This window comes from Elephantulus edwardii, unplaced genomic scaffold (genome assembly GCF_000299155.1).
Source record: "Elephantulus edwardii isolate Elephantulus edwardi_28Jun2011 unplaced genomic scaffold, EleEdw1.0 scaffold00215, whole genome shotgun sequence".
Taxonomy (NCBI): domain Eukaryota; kingdom Metazoa; phylum Chordata; class Mammalia; order Macroscelidea; family Macroscelididae; genus Elephantulus; species Elephantulus edwardii.
Window position 1 is genome coordinate 3,080,010 of NW_006399965.1, and position 22,775 is coordinate 3,102,784.

A 22,775-nucleotide genomic window follows, 5' to 3' on the forward strand; every position below is an offset into this window, starting at 1 on the left:
GGGGGGGTGTATGTGTGTGTGTATTCACACAATGGAATACTGCACAGCCCTGAAAAACAAGGATTTCATAAAATATTATACGCAATGGGTCATCCTGGAGAACATTATGCTGAGTGAAATCTCTCAGTCACAAAAGGACAAATACTGCATAATGCAACAGTTATAAAACAGACATGGGGTGGAAACTAAGAAAAAAGGGGATAAATAATGACCTCTGCATTTGAACAGATAAAGAACTGTTTAAAAGGAATAAATGATTCGGCATTATTTGTATGACAACAGTCCAGAATAATAGGTGCATAGTAAAGTGGACTGGGGAAAGCTTAGGGAGAGGGGAGGGAAGAAATTATGCAACAATGAATAATTAAAAAAAAAAAAAAAACTGAACTGAGGGGATAGGGAGGGAAATGTGCAACAATGAATGAATGAAAATCCAACTTTTCAGTACACTTTCATTAAAATCACAATTTAAAAAATCTGAAAAAGAAAAAAAAGATAAACAAGCCGATCACAAATAGGTAAAGGAGAGCTACTTTACAAAAGTAAACATTCAGAGAATCAACAAACACATGAAGGAATGATAATTATGTATTGTTATTATGTTGTTGTTATGTGTCATTGAGTTGGTTCGACTCATAGCAACCCTATGTACATTAACTCTGAAACCTGCCCTATCCTGTTCCAATCTCAACATCTCAGATTTAATCCCATTTCTCCTGTCACTGAGTCAATCTATCTCATCCTGTGTCTTTCTCTCCTTCACTGTCCCTCCACCCTTTCAAGTATGATGTCCCTCTCCAAGGAATGGTCCTTCCTGGCCACATGCCCAAAGTATGTGAGACAGAGCCTCAAAATCCTTGCTCCAGGGAGCAGCCTGATTTCACCCTCTCCAGGACAAACCTGTTTGTTCTCCTAGCAGTCCATGGTATAGTCAATACTCTTTTCCAGCACCACAGCTTAAAGGCATTGATTCATCTTCTGTCACCCTTAGTCATTGTCCAACTCTCTGAGGCACAGCAAGTAATTGCAAAGACCATGGCTTAGATCAGGTGCACCTTAATCTCCAGACAGACATCATTGCTCCTTACTACTCTAGAGAGGTCCCTGACAGCAGACTTTCCTAATACAATTTGTCATTTGATTTCCTGACTGGCAAGAGAGGTTTATTAGCTGATGGAGCTGCAGCTGGCTATTATCTACTATGGCCAAGCTCTCCAAACTGCTTTGTCCTGGGTCTTTTACAGGAAAGTGGAGAGAAAGAGCCAGGAGATTTTTTTTTTCCATGGGTAGTTTGCAGAAGGGGAGACGAGCTAAAGCTTTGTCAGTTTTAAGAAGCTAGGGAGTTGTGATTTAGTCAGATTCTGGCTTTTTAAACAAAGGAACATACTCTTTACAAGGCTACAGCTTCTGCTTCTCTGGCCTTTAAGATAAGGACAAGGCCACAGCTGCAGTACCTCCCTCCCTCTCCCCTTAGGCTCCTCTCTCATGACAATAACCACAATGTGCGTGTGTGCTTACGTGTGTGTGTGTGTGTGTATGTGTGTGTGTGTGTGTGTGTAGAGAGAGTTGTTGTGTGCCATCTAGTTGCCACCGAGTCATAGTTGACCTCACAGCAGGTTTTCAGAAGCAGTTAATCCCAAGAGAGAAGAATGCCCATCCTTTTCCAGCGGAGCAGCTAATGGACTAGAACCATGTGCCTTTGGGATTGCAACACAGCTGTTTACCACTGGGCCACTGGAGCTCCCTATGTATATATTCCCTCACACAGTGTTTTTAAAGCAAGGAAGTTGATATTGGTATAATCCGTAACTAACTATAAACATTATTATTATTTTATCAGTTTCTTCCCCCATACATTTCAGAGGGGAATCATGTTTGGGAAGGTGGAGGGATGGCGAAGGGGAGGGAGACCTTCGACCAGATGGGTTAACAGTGATTCCACAACAGGCTTGAGGGTGTCAGAGATTATGAGGATGGCACAAGACAGGATAGAGTTCAGACCTAACAACGTGTGTGTGTGTGCAGCTCTGTGGCCTAATCTGTAGGGAACTGTGCTGCTAACCCAAAGGCAGCACTTCTCTGGCAGTTCAAATCCATCAGCACTCTGTGGGAGACAATGGGCCTTCTATTCCCTCTGATTACAACCCTGAAAACCTGTTGGAGGGTCGGCTATAGATAGGTTTTGACAACATGGGAATGCATTTTGGGGGGAGTTGTTATGTAAGATGTTGTGTTGGAAGAGGCTGGGTATTTCTACATGAGACTCTAAACTACTTGCGACTTTCAACGAGTTGATAATTATTACGAAATAAAAGTTTGAAAGAAAAAAAAGAAACATAAATATAACCACTACACGTTTTCATATTTCTAAGAGAATAAAACCCAAAGGCACCATCGACTAACTCTTATAGCAACTTCAAGCACAACAAAACGAAAACCTGCCCGTCTCTGCTTTGCTCGTCTGTTGTTAAAGTCGCTGCATTAATCAGTCTCACTGAGCGTCTTCCTCGCTCTGGGTGACCCTCTACACTTTCAAGCACGATGTCCTTTCCCAGGAATTGACTCCTCCTGCTGACACAACCGAAGCATATGAGACAGTCTCACAATCCTTTCTGCTAAGGAGCACCCTGACTGCACTGCTTCTGAGACAGATGCGTTCTTTGGGGAGTTCACGGTGTACTCAATACTTGTTACCAACGCAACAACTAAATGTTAGCATTTCTTCTTTGGTTTCCAAATTTTGCATCCATAGGAAGCAACTGAAAAGACATTTAAACTGACATTTTTCTCTTCAGCAATGTAAAGAGGTCCTTGGCAGCAGATTTGCCCAGTGCAACAGGTAGTTTGATTTCCTGACTGCTGCTTTCATGGATGTTGTTGTTTTTGTTGTCAGGTGCCATCGAGTCAAATATGACTAATAATGATCCTTTGAACAACAGAACTGAATACTGTCCTACCCTATGCCATCCTCATACTCCCTGACACATTAGAGCCCATTGCAGCAATCACTGTGCCAATCCACCTGGTTGAGGGTCTGCCTCTCTCCTTTACTGACCTTCTGCCCTTCCAAGCATCGTATTCCTCTCCAGGGAACAGCCCCTCTTAACAGCATGCCCAAAGTATGTGAGACGAAGCATTCTCATCTTTGCACCCAAAGAGTACTTATGGGTTATAGATTTAAGTAAAATGAGTTGGGGGTTTTTTAAAAATAATAATAATTTGTTTACTGTTGAGTTGGATCTGGTTGGCACAGGAGGAGGTTGCCCCTCCTTCTGCAGTGAAGCATCTGGTGGTAGAATGAAATTCTTGGCAATGTCAATCTTTTCTCTATTTATCGTGATATTACAGACTGGTCAAGTTGTGAGGATTTTGGGTTTTTTTAAATGTTGAGGTGTAATCCATATTGAAGATTATAGTCTCTGATCTTTTTCAGGTAAGTCCTTTAGGTGTTCTTCACTTCACCAAACCAGATTATGTCACCTGCATAATGAAGGCTGTTGATGTACAATGTGATGCCACATTCTTTACATATTGAATGCCATTGTTGTGTACCATAGGGTCAGAACCAACTCACAATTGACCCTCCAGAGTGTTTTCAGAGGCAGTTAATCACAAGGAAAAAGATTGTCCGTCTTTCTCCCACAGAGCAGTTGGTGGCCTCGAACCGTGTGTCTTTGGGATTGTAGTATAGCTTCTTGTCAATAGGCTATGGTGAAAGGATATAATTCTAGCATACACTTATCTTCATTTTAAACTATGCAGTATCAACTTCAATATGGACTGAAGCTCAACATCAAGAAAACAAAGGTTCTCACTACTGGGCCAATTGGCAGCGCCGTGATGGATGGAGAGGAGATTAACAGTTCGGCTCCACAATCAACATCAGCTGTCAGGAAATTGAAAGATGAACTGAATTGGGAAAATCTGCTGTCAGGGACCTCTCCAGAGCTATGTTAGTCTAGAGACTAAAGTGCACCTAATCCAGACCATGGTCTTCACAATTACTTGCTATACATCAGAGAGCTGGAAAATGACTAATAAGGATGACAGAAGAATTATTGATGCCTTTGAGTTGTGGTGCTGGAGAAGAGTCTTGTACATAACATGGAACACCAAGAAAATAGATGTTTCTTAGAGAGGGTGAAACCAAGTTTCTCCTTGGAGGCTAGGATTTTGAAGCTCCATCTCACATACTTTGGGCATGTGGCCAGGAGGGATCGATCCTTGTTGGACACCATGCTCAGAAGGGTGGACAGACAGCACAGGAGAGGAAGATCTCAGATGAGATGGACTGATACAGTAACTAGGACAATGGGGGTATGTGTATCAGAGTTAGTGAGACTGGCTCAGGACAGGGCAAGCTTCAGAATTGTTGTACATAGGGTCACTGGGCCACAGGAGACTTGACAGCATGTAACAACAACATAGTATCAACTTGTTCTGTTTGAATGACTGCTTCTTGATCTATAGATAAGATCATTAATATAATTAAGTGTTCTGGAACTCATGTTCTCCATTTATTCAGAAACTATCGTGTGTTACAATGACTTGTCAACATGATTTTCTTTCCTTGTCCATGGCTAGGAGGGGTTATATTAATGATGTGAATAGTACCCCTTTCTGTGGGAATATGTAAATAGGAAATGTTTTTGTTATATGCCATCAAATGGAGTATGACACAGCGACCCTACCAACAAGAGATCTGAACCCTGTCCTATTCCTGTGCCATCCTCTGTCCATCCATCTGGTTGAGGGTCTTCCTTTCTTTTGTTGACCATCCATCTTTCCAAGTATGATGGACCTCTCCAAAGAATAGCCTCTCCTAGAAATATGCCTGAAGTGTGTAAAATGAAGCATAGACATCCTTGCCTTCAATGAGCACTCTGGCTGCTGCACATTCTCCAAGACATACATGTTTGGGTTTTTTTGGCAGTTCATTCAGTACTCTTCTCTAGTACCTTAATTCAAAGACATCAATTCTTCTGTCATCCTTATTCACTGTTCAGCTCTCAGCAGCATAGGTAGTGAATAAAAACACCAAAAGCCTGAATCAGGTACACCTTAGTCCTCAAACTGACATCACTGCTCCCCAATAATTTGGAGAGGCCCCTGACTGCAGACTTTCCTGGTACAATACATCTCCTGATCACCTAACTGCAGCAAGGGTGTTGATTGTGGATCCAAGTAAGAGGAAGTTGTGGACATTTTCAATCTTTTCTCTATCATTGCCTATTGGTCCAGTGGTGAGAATTTGTTTTCTTGACATCTTTTATTATTTTATTAATTTTAATGAACATTTATGTTGAAGGCTGTATTCTCTGATATTCTGCAGCAAATGCTTCAAGTCCTCCTCGCTTTCAGGAAGTAAGGCTGTATCATCTCTTTAATGTATATCATTGATTAATCTTCCTCCAATTCTGATGCTACATACTTTCAAATAGGTATGGAGAAGGGATACAAATTTGACATTCACACTTCTCCATTTTAAACCATTCCCTTGATATTTGCACAACAGTCTAGGTATAAGTTTCACTACAACTGACTGTTCTAGGATTCCCTTTCTTCTCAATATCAGGGGTAATTTGCTACAAACTACAGTCAAATAACCTTCCATAGCCAATAAAGCACAAAGAGACATTATTCTAGTATTCTCTGCTTTTAGCCAGGATCTATGACATCCCTGGTGGCAAGGCTTCGTCTAAATCCTGCAGTTCTTTTAAATCTGGCAGTTCCCTATCTATGTGTTTTAATGTTCTTCAAAAGTATTTTGCTCACATGTGATATTAATGATATTGTTCAATAGTGTCCATACTCTGTTGAATCACCTTTCTTAGGAATGGGAACAAATATGGACTTTTCCAGTCAGTTAGCCAGGCAGCTCTCTTCCAAATTTCCTGGCACAGACTGGTAAGCATGTCCAAAGCTGCATCCATCAGTTGAAATATGTCAATTGGTATCCTACTGATTCTTAGGGGCTTATTTTTTGCCAATCCCTTCAGTGCAGCTTGAACTTCTTCATTAATGTTGGCTGTTAATCATATGGTATTTCCTGAAATATCTCAGTGTCAGCCAATTCTGTTAGACAGTGATTCTGAGTATTCCCTCCATCTTCTTTTGATGCTTTCTGGATCTTCAAGATTTTGTCCATAGCATCTCTCAGTATTGCAACTCAAGGCCTGAGTTTGCTTTTCAATTCTTTCAGCTTGAGACATGCTGAACAAGTTCTTTCCTTTTAATTCTCCAATTCCAGTTCTCTACATAGTCCATTATAATACTTTGCTTTGTCTTCTTGAGCTGCCTTTTGAAATATTTTGTTTAGCTCTTTTATTTCAGCATCTCTTCCTTTTATTTTGGCTTCCCGATGTTCTAGTGACATCTTCAGGCTCTTCTGATTTTTTTTTTCTTTCTCTTGGTTTTTCTTTTCTCTTTGTAATTAGCTCTCTTTTTCTTTCTCTTCTTTGCACCGACCTTTTGCTCTCTTTGTATGTGATATCCTTGATGTCATTGTACATCTCATCTGGTCTTTAATCATTGGCTCAATGCTTCAAACTTATTCTTAAAACGATTTTTAAATCCAGGCAGGATAGACTTAAGATCATCTTTTGGAGACTAACACAACAAATGCTGGTGAGCCTGTGAAACTCTGGAACTCTAATTGGTGGGAATGTAAAATGGTACAATAACCATGGAAGATTGTCTGGCACTTTCTTAGAAAGTTGGAAATTGAAGTATCAATTGACCCAGCAATTCAACTACTGGGAATATATCCTAAAGAAACCAGAGCCAAGACTCAAACAGATGTATGCACACCCATGTTTATTGCTACATTATTTACAATAGAGATGGAAGCAACCCAAGTGCACATGAACAAAAGAAATGGATAGAAAAATTACATTCACACAACAGAATATTACACAGCATTGAAAAACAATGAATTCGTCAAATATTACACAACATGGGGGAGCCTGGAGGACATTATGCTGAGTGAATTATCTTGGTCACAAAAGGACAAATATAGCATTAACCCTGCTGTTATAAAATAGGACTGACATAGGGGGTTGGGGAGAGAATAGGAAAAGAGTGGACAGATAATCAAGACTGCATTGGAACAGATATGAAGAACAGTCTGAAATTAATATACAATTAGGTATTACATGTATGCCAACAATCTGGAACAAGAGGTGCATTGCAAAGTGGACTGGGGGAGGGGGTAAGGAGGAGGAAGGAAGAAAATGTGCAACAATGAATGAATACAGTTGTTTTGGTTTTTGTTTTAAAGATCATATTTTAGATCTCATGAACTGGTTTTCATTTTCTTCAGCCTCGGTTTGAACTTGGGAGTAACTGACGGTCTGGTCTACAGTCAGCATCTGGCCTGGTTTTGACTGTTGATGTTGAGCTGCTCCAACTATTCCTTCCACAGACGAAGTCAATCTGATTCCTGTGCCCTTCATCTGGTGAGGGCCATGTATAAAGTTACCATTTGTGGTTTTAAAAAAAGGTATTAGAGATGAATAAATCATTGAACATAAAAACATTTGATAATTCTATTTCCAACCTCATTCTGTCTCCAAGTTTATACTTTCCAACTACTATTCCTTCTTCATTGTTTCCAAATTTTACATTCCTGTCACTATCATTAATGCATCCTGATTGCATGTTTGGTCAAATTTGGGCTGCAAAATTTGGTAAAACTCTTCACTTTCCTTCTTTATGGCTTTAGCTGTTGTTGTGTATGTTTTAATAATAATAGTCACATTAACAGGTCTTTCCTGTATGTGTATGGACAATGTCTACCACTCACAACAGTGTATTTCAGGATAGAATTTGAAATTGTCTTTTTAACTATGATTGTAACGCCATTCTTTTTCCGTTTTCATTCTCATCAGTATAGTATATACCATGTGACCATCAGATTCAAGGTGGCCAAAGCTATTCCATATAATTTCATTAATGCCTAGAATGTCAATGTTCATGTGTTCTATTTAATTTTTCACAACTTCTAGTTTTTCATCATAGATATTCCATGCATTCCATGTTCCTACCATTAAAGGATGCTTCAGCTCTTTCTCTTCATTTTATTGACTTCCAATCTGGGCTTTCCCTCTAATATTAAAACTATCCGTTTCCCTCTACTGTTCATAGGGTTTTCAAAGGCCTTCTATTTAAAAATCAGATTACCAATCCTTCTTCCTAGTCTGTCTTAATCTGCGAGCTCTATTAAAATTCATTTACTATGGGTGACTCTTGTGGCATGTGACACAGCATTGGAATAGTTTTCCATATCACAGCAACCCACAAGTTATCTAAATACAGCAAACTGATAGACAAGTGTTGTACTAATAAGAACAATAAGCAGGCAACATAGATACTTAAACTATAAAGTAATTAGCAATATGCACATCATTCCCCCAGTACAGCAAAATGAGAGCTAAGTTATGCTGTTAGAGGTAGGAAATGAGGATCTCTTAATGAGATCAATCACTCTTATCCCACTAGGTTTAAATTGAGGAAGTTTAGAGGTAAAGAATGGGAATTTTGCTAACAGCAAAAAAAGCAGCAGAGTCCATCAGCATTGTGTCCTTCAGAGTCAGAGATTCTGGTTTAGATGGAGACGGACTGAGATCAAGACACTGCATCAAAAAAAAAAAAAAAAAGACACTGCATCAACAGTAGAACAGATTAGCCACACACCAACATGAGAGAGCTGATTTGAGACTGTTGTCCTAGAGCAGGAGTAAGAGCTGGAAGACTGGGAGAGGGGCCATGAATGGCAGGACTGAGAGAGATCTCAAACACTAAAGCCTCAAGGTTATATAGGTCAAAGGGCCTGAAAGTATACATGTGATGATATCCTGACTGAAGGATTGTGTTGTTTCTTACCTAAATTGTTATCGGAGGCTACGGTTGTTACGTGCTGTCCAGTTAACGATGACTCACATAGTAAACTATGATCTTATGAACAACAGATATGAACCCTGCCCTATCATCTTCACCATCTGCAGTCCACTCTAGAAGTGCTCTAGTCCAATGTTACAGTGGATATGCCAATCCATCTCATTAAGGGGTTTGTTTCCTCCCTCGCACTCTGTACATTTTCCAGCAAGATGTCTTTTTTCAAGGACTGATCCATCTTGAAAAGATATCCTAAGTATGTGACACAAAGTTTACCAATCTTGCCTCTATAGAACACCCTGGCTGTACTTTCTCCAAGAGAGATTTCCTTGCTTTTTTGACAATTCATGGGACATTCAGTAATCTTCTTAAATATCAAAATTCAAAGGCATAGACTCTTCTTTTGTCATTCTTACTGACTGTCCAACTTTCAGTTGCATAGGAAGCAAATATCATAGCTTGGATAAGATGCACCTTAATCATAACATTTACATTGTTGCTCCTTAGCATGTTAGAAAGGTTCTTGCCAGTAGATTTTTCCCAATGCAACATGTCTTTTGATTTTTCTGACTGCTGTCATCATGGACTGTGGATCCAAGTAAACCTTTTATTTCAGTCTTTTGTCCACCTATCATAATGGTGCTTATTGTTCCAGTTATGTGTTGTATGCCACTCAGTCAGAAGCAACTCTTCACTGACCCTCCAACAAGTTTTCTGTGACAGTAAATCACATCTTTCTCCAGTGGAGCAGTTGGTGAACTTGAACCACATGCCGCTGGGGGTGACAGTGCTGCTCCTTACCACTAGGCCACCAGAGCTTTTTTCTTCTTAAGGCTGAGATGCAGTGCATGTTGAAGGCTGTGGTTTTTGATCTCTTGATTTCACATTGCTGTGATTTTAGCTCTGTAAATTCTGGGTGGCCATTGCAATAGTATTGTAGATCCAACAGTGGAGTATTAAGAGCCCTGGGGACGGGGGCATTTGGAATTGCAACTAGTAGAAGTAGATTCAGGGACCATAGGGGATATTTGACCTCCTAGAAATTGGTTTTGTGCTGTGTATTTTGCTGATAAGGACAATGCTCCCTTATGAAATGAGTGGAGATCAGACTCTGTTGCCCCAATATTTCCTGCACTCCTTCTTACACAATTGGCTGCTTCTGCATAACCAATAAAACACAAAGACTATCTTCTAGTGTTCTCTGCTTTCAGCTGAGAGCCATCTAACATCAACATTACTACTATCAGGTACCCCTACTTACATGGTCTCTTCCAGAGCAGCTTCAATTCTTGGCAGTTCCTTGTCGACATGCGGTTTCAGAAGTTTTTTATTTATTTTCTGCAAAATTTTACTTGTATGTTATATTAATGATATTGTTCGATGATGTCTATATTCTTTTGGATCTTTTTTTTTTTTTGAAGGGGAACAAATATGTATCTCTTTCAGTTGGTATTCTATCAACTCTTGGGACCATTTTGTCAATGTCTTCAGTAAAGCCTGTATTTGCTCCTTCAGTGGTACCACTGGTCCTTGATCACATGCTGCTTCCTAAAATGCTCCTGTGTCAATCATAGTGCTCTGTGGAGGAATGTGGCATCAAGATTGGAGAAAGACTCATCAATAACCTATACTATGCAGATGACACAACCTTGTTTGCTGAAACTGAGGAGGACTTGAAGCACTTGCTGCAGAAGGTCAAGAACTGCAGCCTTCAAAATGGATTGAAGCCAAAGAGACCATAACTGACATCCAAATAGATATATGCACACCCATGTTTATCACAGCTCTGTTCACAATAGCAAGGAGTTGGAAACAACCCAGGTGCCCATCAACAAATGAATGGATAGAGAAGCTGTGGTATTATTCACACAATAGAATACTATGCTGCATTGAAAAACAAGGAACTCATGCAATATTATTCAAAATGGGTGAGCCTGGAAGACATTATGCTGAGTGAAATATCTCAGTCACAAAAGGACAAATATTGCATGTTGCACTGTTGTAAAATGGGATTGATATCAGGGTTGGGGTAAGACGGAGAAAAACTGGATAAATTGTGTATACTGCACTGAAACAGATGAGGGAGTGAATGATTTAAAAGCGATGTATGATAGGGTATTATGGTTATCACAAGAGTCCACAATTAAGGTTGCATAGTGGAATGTACTTGGGGCGGTAGGAGGGGTGTGGGGGGAACACTCCAGGGAAGGAGTGTTTCTTTTACTTTTGAAAGAGAGGAGCGAACTGGGGGGGGGGGAGGGCTGGGGGGGGAGAGAAGTGCAGCAATGAATGAATGAAAATCCAAAATCTCTGTAAATGCTCATTAAAATGATTTTTTAAAAAAAGAAAAAAAGAGCTAGACAATGAATAAAGATGATTGAAGTACAACTCAAAAAACAAAACAAAACAAAACGGATTGAAGCTCAACATTAAGAAAACAAAGATTTTCACCACTGGACCAATTAGCAGCATCATGATAGATGGTGAAGAGATTGAAATTGTTAAGTTTTCATTTGCTTGGCTCCACAGTCAATTCTCTTGATACCAACAGCCAGGAGATCAAAAGACGAATTGCATTGGGAAAGTCAGGTACTGAAGGTACTTCTCCAGAGTACTGAAGAGCAACGAAGTCAGTCTGGAGACTAATGTGTGCTGATCCTGGCCATAGTCTTTGCAATTACGTGTTATGCATCAGGAGGCTGGATAATGACTAGGGATGATAAAAGGAGTGTTGATGCCTTTGAGAGATGGTGCTGGAGAAGAGAATGGAATATACTATGGACTGCTAAGATAACAAACTGGTTTGTCCTGGAGAGGGTGAAACCAGGTTGCTCCTTGGAGACAAGGATTCTTAGGCCCCATCTGACATACTCTGGGCATGTTGCAAGGAGGGACCTGGAGAAGGACATTATACTTGGGAGGGTGGAAGAACAGTGCAGAAGGGGGAAGACTGTCAACTCAGTGACTAAAGGAGTGGGGAGGGGTAGGTGTGTCAGAGTCAATAAGGTTGGCTCAGAATAGAGCAGGGTTCAGAGTTGTACAATGGGTCACTATGAGTCACAAATGACTTGACAGAACTTAACAACAACAAATCATAGTATAGTGATTGTAAATTTTTTCTGTCCTCTTCCGATGCTTCAGTTATTCAATATTTTGCCCACAGAATCCTTCAGTAGTGCAATCAGAAGCTTGAATTTTTAGTTCCAATCTTTAACTTTGAGAAACACTGAATATGTCCTCCCTTTTTATCTTCCTGTTGTATCATTTAAATCTCTGTGAAGTTAAGTTTTACAGTCCTTATTTTATATTCAGGGAAACTGAGGCTTAGGTTTAATAATTTGTTCTAAAATATACGAAGTGTTAGAAAAAGTTTAATTCAAGACAAGAAACGGGTAAAGAAAGTAGCTGTGGGGAGAATGTAAATGTTAAAGACAATTAACACTGCATAAAATTAACCATCAAAACAAATTTTTAAGTACTACTATTACCACACGAGTTCAGGAAAACTACTGAAAAAAGCTGTCTGTTGAGCGTCACTGAAATTTAGTTTGTTTCCCCACCATTTCCCACTCAACACGCTTCTAACAGTTTGCCAAGGATCCCAGAAAGTAAAACCACTAAAAATGCATAAACAGCGTCTGGGTGTTGGCTTACACGACTATGTAGCATTAAATTAAACGAAACAAGCCGTATAACTCATTCAATCCATCCAATGTCATTTAAATTGGTCCACCCAGATCAGTTCTGCTACTCTTCACTACACTGGGATTTCAGAAAAGCCGACCACTTTTTGAGCAGCTTCAACCTTTCCATAAATATTTAAGGTTTAACTCTCATTTATTTACGGGTCAAGTGCTGTGAGAGTCAGAGTTTGAACCCAGCACAATCTTAAGTCCATTAAAGGACGTGTGGAATAGAGACTGGACTGACTCAAATGTCACTGCTCCGTGTAGCTGTTGTTCCTCCCTGTCATAAGCATTACAGGGTAATTTTTACGTTTCTTTACCATTTTCTGCTTTTAAAACCTTAAGGCACGAACTTCTCCACTTAGCATGGACTTTTCTTGCTTTGGTGGATCACAAAACAACCCCGCTCCCCGATTCAGTTTAACCCATGGAAGCCGGGTCGCCCCAGGCTCCACGTCGCCCTGGCAACCGTCAACTGTGAGCGCAGACGTCACGCAACACGAGGTCACGTGGTGGCGCGGAGCCAATGACGGAGGCCCACGCTTCCCATAGGGCCGCATGCGCTCACGACCTCGCTCGGCGCCCGCCCCGGCACGCGGTACGCCCGCTTTAATCGTCCGCGGAAACCCCGCCCGCCCGAGGTGGGAGTTCCTAGCCGGCCCTGTTTCCCGGGGCGGCCGCTGGCCGCTGAGCCAATTGGCTTCCTTAGAGGGCGGGGAAGGGCCCCTTTAGAGCTGTTTCCTGGAGCTCGATGCAGGAAGTTCGCTGGAGCCTCTGGACGATCGTGGAGAAAGTGCTGTTGCCGCCTGGGGTTGGGGGCGGGTCGAGGGCCGTCCGGCTTGGTCCGCACGCAGCAGCTGCAGGTCGGGTTCCTTCACGGCACCAGGGCCGCCTTCTCTAGCCCCGAACCCGGCGCCGCTGCCCGGGAGACCACAGGCTCCTCTGCGTTGTTCCAGGAGGTTCCTACCCGGGCATCGCCTGGACCTCCAGCCTGGGCACTGGCTTCTGCATTGAGGACCCCGCACCGCAGCAGAAGGGACCCTTAACAGCCCCGCGTCCTGCCCTCCTCCCTGAGTCGGCGAGGGTCCTGCACTAGGACAGCCTGGACGAGCCCCAGACCCCGAGCCCCCGCACCCACACCCGGGTCTCTGCACCGTCTCTGATGTCACCCACCGTCTCGCACAAGGACAGCAGTCGGCAGCGGCGGCCGGGGACTTTCCACCACTCCCTGGACATGAAGAGCGGTCACCTGCCGCCAGGCGAGTGGGATGACAGTCCTCCGGAGCCGGTGGGAGCCGAAGGCGACCGCGAAGCTCTGCTGCGGAACCCCGGCGCTCTGGAGGGGTCCCGAGCACCGCGGAGCTGTCAGGCCGAGCTCGGCAACATCCTCCTGCTGCTGTTCCTGTACGTGCTGCAGGGCATCCCCCTCGGGCTGGCGGGAAGCATTCCGCTCATTTTGCAGAGCAAAAACGTGAGCTATACGGACCAGGCTTTCTTCAGTTTCGTCTTTTGGCCCTTCAGTCTCAAGTTGCTCTGGGCGCCCTTGGTGGATGCCGTCTACTTCAGGAACTTCGGGCGCCGCAAGTCGTGGCTGGTCCCCACGCAGTACATCCTGGGCTTCTTCATGATCTATCTGTCCACGCAGGTGGACCGCTTGCTCGGGAACAGCGACGGCAGGACTCCCGACGTGGTCGCTCTCACCGTCACCTTCTTCTTGTTCGAATTCCTGGCGGCCACCCAGGACATCGCCGTGGATGGTTGGGCCCTAACGATGCTGTCCCGTGAGAACGTGGGTTATGCGTCCACTTGCAATTCGGTGGGACAGACTGCAGGCTACTTTCTGGGCAATGTTTTGTTTTTGGCCCTTGAGTCTCCCGACTTTTGTAACAAATATTTGCGGTTTCAGCCACAATCCAAAGGCATTGTTACCCTTTCAGGTAAGGTATTGAAACTATTAACTATTAGGTTTGTGGTTTGTGTTTTGTTGTTGTTGTTTTTCTTTATGTGGTGTTTAAATAATTGGGAATCATTTTGTGGGCCAAGAGTCAAGGTTTATTACCTGTTCTGCGATTCTAGGCTGCTTGGAAGCTTTACTGTCCGTTGTTAGGTGCTGTCAGGTTGACGCCTGACTCATGGCAACAGATTGGGACCTTGCACTGTCCTGTGCCCCCTTCCTACCTCTGCCCTTGTCAAGTCCGTTGTCAGTCACTGTGTGTTACTGATATCTTGTGTGTGTGTGTGTGTGTGTGTGTGTGTGTTACTGATATCTTGATGAGAAGTCTCTGCTTTGTCAACGAACCTCTCTGCCTTTCCCAGCATGATGTCCAAGAATTGGCCCCTCCTGACAGCACACCCAGAGTTTAGGAGACAAAATTTCGTCATCCTTGTCCCTCAGGACCTATCCTGATTGCATTGCCTCCAAGACAGATTTGTTGTTTTGAAACTTTGTGGTGGTGGTTTTTGTTAGGTGCCTTCCAGTTGAGTACAGCGTAGTGACCCTGAGAGCGACAGATCTGAACCTTGTCCTATCCAGTACCAGCCTCATCACCTCTGACACTCGTGAGCCCATTGCTGCAGTCAGCGTGTTAGTCCTCGCTGAGGGTCTTCCTGTCTCTCACCGGCCTTCCGCCTTCCCATGCATAATGTGCCTTTCCGAGGAACAGCCTCTCCTAGCAGCATGCCTAGAGAATGTGAGGTGAAGCTTTGTCATCTTTGGTTTCAAGAAGCATTCTAGTTGCACTTTCTCCAAGACCTTTGTTCTTTTGGCAGTTTGTGGGATTTTAGTGTTATTAAAGCCAGAATGACTGCTTTCTAGAGATTCATTAGTATCCTTCAGGGAGCAAGAAGAGGCAGCTCAGTGCATAATGTTGATGTGTAATGGAAAACCATTTTCAGCTTAGGGTTCCATCAGCATTTGCATAATATGTAGATGCACGTTTAGATATTGTTGTTGTGTACTGTAGAGTCAGAACTGACCCATAGCTGATCCTCCAGCAGATTTTCAGAGGCACTTCATCACACGGGAGGAAACCGCCCATCCATCTCCCTCAGAGCGGCGGGCTAGTGGCCCCAAACAGTGTGCCTTTGGGATTGCAGCCCAGCTTCTTGCCACTAGGTCACCAGAGCTCCCTAAAGAAAGTCTGTTAACATAAAAATATGAACTATTTTCCTTTGTTATTGTCTAATCAAGAATTAAAGAGCTCTGGTGGTATAGTTCATAGAGAATTGTGCTGCTAACCCAAAGGCCAGTCTTCTACAGCAGCGAACGTGCACCAGCCGTTCCAAGGGAGAGAGAAGGGCAGTCTTCTCCTGTGCCTGTTAGAGCCTTGGACACCTTCCAGGGAATCAGTTGTGACTTGGAAATGACTACAGCAATGAGGGAGTTCTTAATCCTAGGTTCAAGCTTTCTAGTCTATTTCTACCCCGATTGTGCTCCAACCTTCTTGTAAGAAACAGAGTAATTCATTAAAATATTGAGTTGGCCAAGTGGTTGGAGTCCTACAGTGTCCAGTAAATAAGGCAGAGTTCTGCCTGCCAGAAACAGGAGAAATGGACCTTTTAGGGAAGCAGGAACTTTTCTTTGTGAGTCAAGCTTTGCACTGCAAGTAACAAACACTTGTTATCGAACAATATCATTGATATCACATGCAAGCAAAATATTGCTGAAGATCATTCAAAAGTGGCTGAAACAGTACATAAATAAGAAACTGCCAGAAATGCAAGCAAGAATTAGAAGAGGCCATGGTACCAGGGATATCATTGCTCATATCAGATGGATCCCAGCTGAAAAGAAGGAATACCAGAAGAATGTCTATTTTGTGCTTTACTGTGTGGGTGCAAGTTGTGGCTGACATTGAGAAGAATGGAAATCCCAGAGCACTTGATTGTGCTCATATGGAACCTATACCTAGATCAGGAGGTTGTTGGTTAAACAGAGCAGGGGAGCACTGCATGGTTTGAATTAGAAAGAGAATGCATCAAGGTTGTATTCTCTTTTCATACTTGTTTATATGCTGAGCACATAAGAATAGAGAAGAAGATAAGCTGGACTCTATAAAGAGGAATGTGGCCTCAGGATGGGAGGGAAACTTATCAGTAACCTGTGTTATGCAAATGACACAAGCTTACTTGCTGAATTTGAGGAGGACTTAGAGCTCTGGTAGCCTAGAGCCAAAAAGCTGCACTGCAATCCAGAAAGCATGCAGTTCAGGGCCTCTAGCTGCTCCACAGGAGAAGGATGGGCATTCTCCTCCTGGACGGTTAACTGGTTCTCAGAACCCTCTGGAGGGTCCTCTGTGGGTTGGTTCTGACCAGACGGTACACCACAACAATAACAATTTTAAAATATAGGATGGTTGAAGGTGCGGAGGACTTATGTGCCCTCAGGTTGACTGTGACTCATAGACACCCTATGAGCAACAGCTCTGAACCTACCCTATCCTGTGCCGTTCTTACTGTGTCTCATATACCTGAGCCCATTGTTAGAGTCCACCGTGTCAGTCTATCTTGTTAAGGGTCTTCCTCTTCTCTGCTGACCCTTCACCTTTTCAAACATGAATGTCCTCCCCAGCATGTCCAAAGTAAGTGAGACAAAACTTCCCCTTCCTTGCTTCCATAGAGAGCCCTGTTTGAACTTTCTTCAAAACTTATTATTTGTTGTTTTTGCAGTCCATTGGATAGTCAGTACTCTTGTCCAGCACCACAACTTAAAAGCTTTGATTCTTCTTCTGTCATCTTGTTATTATGGCGACTCCAATTCATAGCAACCCTATGCACAACAGCTGTCAACCCTGCTCTATCCTGAGCCAATTTCATCATGTCTGACATACCTACCCTGATTACCCCAGTCACTGAGTCAATCCATCTCATTCAGGGTCTTCCTCTCTTCCTCTCTTGGCTTGGATCAGGCACACCTCAATCTTAAAATGTATGTTCTTACTCTTCAGTCCTTTAGAGAGATATCTGATAACAGATTTTCACAGTTGAACTCCTCTTTTGGTTTTTTTCGACTGTTGGTTCTAAGGTTTTTGATTGTGGATCCAAGTAAGATTAAATCATTGACAATTTCAGTCTCTTTTCCTTCTATTGTGAGGTTGCCTATTGACCCAGTGGTGAGGATTTTTGTTTTCTGGGTGTTGAGATGTAAACCATATTGAAGGCTGCACTCCTTGATCTTCTGCAATAAGCACTTCCAGTCCTCTTCACTTTGAGCAAGCCAGGTTGCTTCACCTGCATCAAGCAGGTTGTTGATGAGTCTTCTTCGGATCCTCATGCCATCTTTTTTGTCATAAAGTGCAGCTTCTTGAATGATTTGTTCAGCATACAGATTCACTAGGTATGAAGAAGAGGATATAGCACTGACACATGCACCTTTCCTGATTTTAAACCATGCAGTGTTCCCTTGCTCCACTCACACAGCAGCTTCTTGGTCTGTATCTAGTTTCACATGAGCATAATTGAGTGTGTGAGATTCTCATTCTTCTCAATGTTAGCCATCATTTGCTATGCTGCACATGGTCAAATACCTTTGCATAGTCAATAAAACATGAGACATCCCTCTGTTATTCTCTGCTTTTCACCAAGATCCATCTGACATGAGAGTGTTACCCCTGGTGCCACATGCCTCTTGTAAACCCAGCTGGAATTTCTGGCAGTTCTGTCAGTGTACTGTTCGAGCAGTTCTTGAATAATCTTCCGCCACATTTTACTTGCATGTGAGATTAATGATACTATTTGAGAGGATTCACATTCCATTGGATCACCTTTTTTGGAATTGGAACAAATATGGATCTCTTCCTGTCAGTTGGCCAGGTAGTTATCTTCCAGATTTCTTGACAGAGCCTGGTCAGCATGTCCAGGGCTGCATGTTTTTCTGGGATGTGTCAGTTGGTATACCATCAATTCCTGGACCTTATTTTTTTGCCAATGCCTTCAGTGCAGCTTGGACTTTTTCCTTCAACACCATTGTGTCTTGGTTATATGCTACTTCCTGATGACTCCAGCCAATTCTTTTTGATACATTGACTTTGTGATCCATCATCTTCTTTAGACGCTTCCTGGACCATTCAGGATTTTGTCCGTAGCACCCTTCAGTATTGCAATTTGCAGCTTGAGCTTGTTCTTCGGTTCTGCCAGTTTAAATGCCAAGCAGGTTCTTCACTTGTTATTTTCTGACTCCAGCTCTTTGCACATTTCATTATAATATGTGGCTTTGTCCGCTTGGGCTCCCCTTTAAAATCTTCTGCCCAGCTCTTTTATTTTGGCATTTCTCCCCTTTGTTTTGACTTCTTGTTGCTTTAGTGCAGTTCTCATTCTGCTCTCACATGCATTTTGGTCTTTTCTTTCTCCCTGTCTTGTAATAACCTTTGCTTCCTTTGTAGATTTACCGTTAAGCATGCACAATTAGGAGTCAGAGGATAAAGGAAATGGTATGTTGAAAAACTGTTATTGTTATATACAGAATTGATTAAATTTGTGATGATAATAGTAAAACAGCATTTATAAAGACATACATGCTTTGAAATGAGAAGAGAGCAATCTCATTAATTCCTTAGTCATAAATTTCTGTGTCCTGCTTTCAGAAGCTATACTCATTAACATGTCAGCACATACTCATTTTAGAAATTGGACAAGGTTAATTAATAAAATTCTATCAAGTCAAATTATCAGATGTTCTTGCATGGGCTATTGTCAATAGCATCTGTAATGTAGACTTAAAAATAGTACTTTACATTCATGTGTGCTTTCTTTGTCTAGTAAGTCGAGTAAAGAACCTTGAAAGTGCTTTTCTGTATAAAAAAGTCCATTAAGAAAATAGACTGTAAGCTTAACAACTATTTTATTTCCTATCTTTCTCATCCATAATATACTTAATCTCATGAAATCATTTCTTTGTGAATTATTGGGTAAACGGCACTTGAGGGCAGATTGCATTTATGTTGTGCACGTTTGCCTTTTGACATAACACCATGTGGAGAGATGGAGTGTGGTCTAGTATCCGTGGTCCAGACTTCCTGTTTGGAACTGAAGTGGCTAACTCCCTGTGGACAGATAAACTCCGCAGGGTTTTCAAAGCTCTAGTTTTCAGAAGCAGATTGCCAGGCCTCTCTTCTGAAGCACCTCTGAATCCAAACCAACCTTTTACTTCATTTGATGGAAAACACTTTGAAATATCACCTTTCTCATGGTCGAGGTTGTGGTCCTGTTTTGCTGTATTTAAAGTAGGAATAGTCATGCCTTTCTTCTCGTTTGCTTTCTTTCTCTCTCCTCCCCTTCCTCTTCATTGCTGTCAAGTCAAAACTAACTTACAGTTGGCCCTCCATTGGGTTTTCAGAGATTGGAAATTGTGCGCAAGGAGATTGTCCGTCTTTCTCTTGCTGAGCAGCTGGTGGGTTTAAACAGACACAGAAGCACTGCCTTTGGGTTCCCAGCACACCTCCTTACCCACTAGGCCACCAGGATTGACGACCATCCATTTTTACATCGTAAAGCTTTTACAGATAAAGCAAATCAAAATTAGCCGAAGTATTAATAGTGGCATTAATTCTGGTAATAATGTGTTTTTATGGTAATTCTTCTATCTAATGATAGATGTTCTCTGTCATTAAAGCAGTATTAATAAATGCCAGCAATACTCTGGTCAGTGGTCAGTGGTAGTCTGTATTTTCTGCCAACAATAATTAGAAGTATGCCAACATCTGTTTAGTTTGTTCTTATTTTCCTACTGGGAGAAATTTAAATTCTAGATTAGTGTTTTGTTTATTGTTAGAAGAATATGTGAAGCAAAATAAATGGATTTTCTTGTTATCTTGAAGTTGAACTTTTAAAGTAGTAAATAAATGAAACAATTTTGATCTTTAGTTAACATGTTTACATAGACTGGAAGTTCTAGTGACTGAGAAAGTACTGTTATTTCTTTCAGGCCTGAAACAGCTTATTTAATCAAAATGATAGACAAAAATTTCTCTAGAGTAATGTAGAAAAAATTCTTAAGTCACTTAAAACTTACTGCATTTTACAGATGAAATGAATAATGCAAAAGATATTTACATTCTCTTCACTGTGAAGAATGTTCTTCAACTGTTTATATCTTTTCAATCCTGCAGCCTCCGCTGCAGTTCTGCGGAGGCTGTTGCTGCTCCTGTGGACGTCCAGCCTGACTGGGGCAGCAGTTTTGGGCCTCAAAAAGGACACACACTGCATTCTAAGAGTTTTCTCTTAAAAACTTTTAAATATATTATTACATTCTAAAATATTTCTGCATTTAATACTCTTTCGGGTTTTCCATCCATTATCTAAAATTAATTGTGTATTTGCCATAGTGGAGAAAAAGGCTCATCCCAGAATACAATTTTCAATATATAAGAAGCAATTCCTTTTCAGAACTTTAGTTTATACCACTTTGCTTTTACAAAAGACCTATATTAGTACTAGTTTTCACTAATAGAAAAGAAATCTGAAAATGATTGTTTGCTTTTATAGAAAAGGCCAGAATTTTGACCCAGAAATTCCACTGCTGGGAATATACTCTAAAGAAGTCAGAACTGCCCCCCAAGCACACCTATGTTTATTGCTGCTTTGTTCCCAATAGCAAAGAGATGGAAGCAACCCAAGTGCTCATCAACAAACGAATGGATAGAGAAGCTGTGGTATATTCACACAATGGAATACGATGCAGCATTGAAAATCAAGGAATTCATGAAATATTATTCAAAATGGGTGACCCTGGAGGAAATTATGCTATGAGAAATATCTCAGTTACAAAAGGACAAGTACTGCATAGTACCACTCTTGTAAAATGAGACTGGCATCAGGGTTGAGGGAAGACTGAGAAAGGTGGGATAAATTATGTATAAGTCATGCATATTAATTATGCATTGAAACAGATAAGGGAGAGAACTGTTTAAAAGGGATATATGATTAGATGTTATTGTCGTGACAGTAGTCCAGAACAAAGGCTGCACAGTGAAATGAACTTGGGGATGGATTGTATAACAATGAAAGAATTTTTCTTTTGCTTTTCAAAGAGAAGGGAGGGGAGGGCTGGGCAGGTAGAAAAATGCAACAATGAATGAATGGAAACCCTAAGTCTCTGTAAACGTTCATTAAAATTAATTAAAAAGAAAGAAAAGAAAAGGCCAGAAGCTAATAATTGGCATGCACTTGTTGAGGAGCGAGCCGTTCACTAGGAACAGCAGTGCCTGTGCATCATCCCAGGAAGTACACGTAGCATTGCAGCTTTAAGCCAACATAGTTTGGATTTGTGTCTGAACACTACTCTAGTGTTATTTTTATTTTATTTTATGTTATTTAAAATAATTCTAAGTTATGTTTTGGGTCTGGGAATACTCAAAAGTTATTCCTATTTAGATTTCTAACACTTCCTTCTTTGGCTTTGGAAATGTTTCACTGAATGATAAGAATTCAGGAAATCTTTATGGCTAAACCATCTTGTTATGTACTGTGGAGCTGGAACTAACTACTGCATGTTTTCAGAGGTGGTAAATCACACAGGTAAACAACCCAGTCACAAAATGGGCGCAGGATATGGACAGATACTTCACCAAAGTAGACATTCAGATGGTGAACAAACACATGAAGAAATGTTCAAAATCCCCACCTCTAAGAGAGGTGCAAATCAAAACAACTATGAGAATAGTAGAATTCAACAGAGCAGCAAGCAATAAATGCTGGCGAGGTTGTCAAGAAACTGGAACCCCTTATTCACTGCTGGTAGGAGTGTAAAATGGTGCAACCGCTATGAAAGGTCGTATGGCGCTTTCTCTAAAAGTTGGACATTGAAATGTCATTTGACCCAGCAGTTCCGCTACTGGGAATATACCCTAAAGAAACCATTAACTACCACCCAAGCAGATAAGTGCACACCCATGTTTATTGCGGCTTTGTTCACAATAGCAAAGATCTGGAAACAACCAAGTGACCATCAACAAATGAATGGATAGAGAAGCTGTGGAATACTATGCAGCATTGAAAAAACAAGGAACTCATGAAATATTATACAAAATGTGTGACCCTGGAGGACATTATGCTGAGTGAAATATCTCAGTCACAAAATGACAAGTACTGCATAATGCCGCTGTTATAAAACAGGACTGACATGGGTGTTGGGAAACTAAGAAAAGAGGGAATAAATAATGTACGCTGCATGGAAACAGATGAGGGAAAGTACTGCTT

The 22,775-nt window shown here is 41.7% G+C and overlaps 1 protein-coding gene across 1 annotated transcript in view; it reads left to right on the top strand.

Moving 5' to 3' along the window:
* The first annotated feature begins 13,743 nt into the window (after nucleotides 1-13,743).
* Nucleotides 13,744-22,775, top strand: part of SLC33A1 (solute carrier family 33 (acetyl-CoA transporter), member 1) — an 18,969-nt gene continuing 9,937 nt past the window's right edge. The window contains exon 1 of the mRNA XM_006897780.1: nucleotides 13,744-14,518. Within this exon, the coding sequence (XP_006897842.1) occupies nucleotides 13,744-14,518 (775 nt within the window). The remainder of the gene's footprint in view (nucleotides 14,519-22,775) is intronic.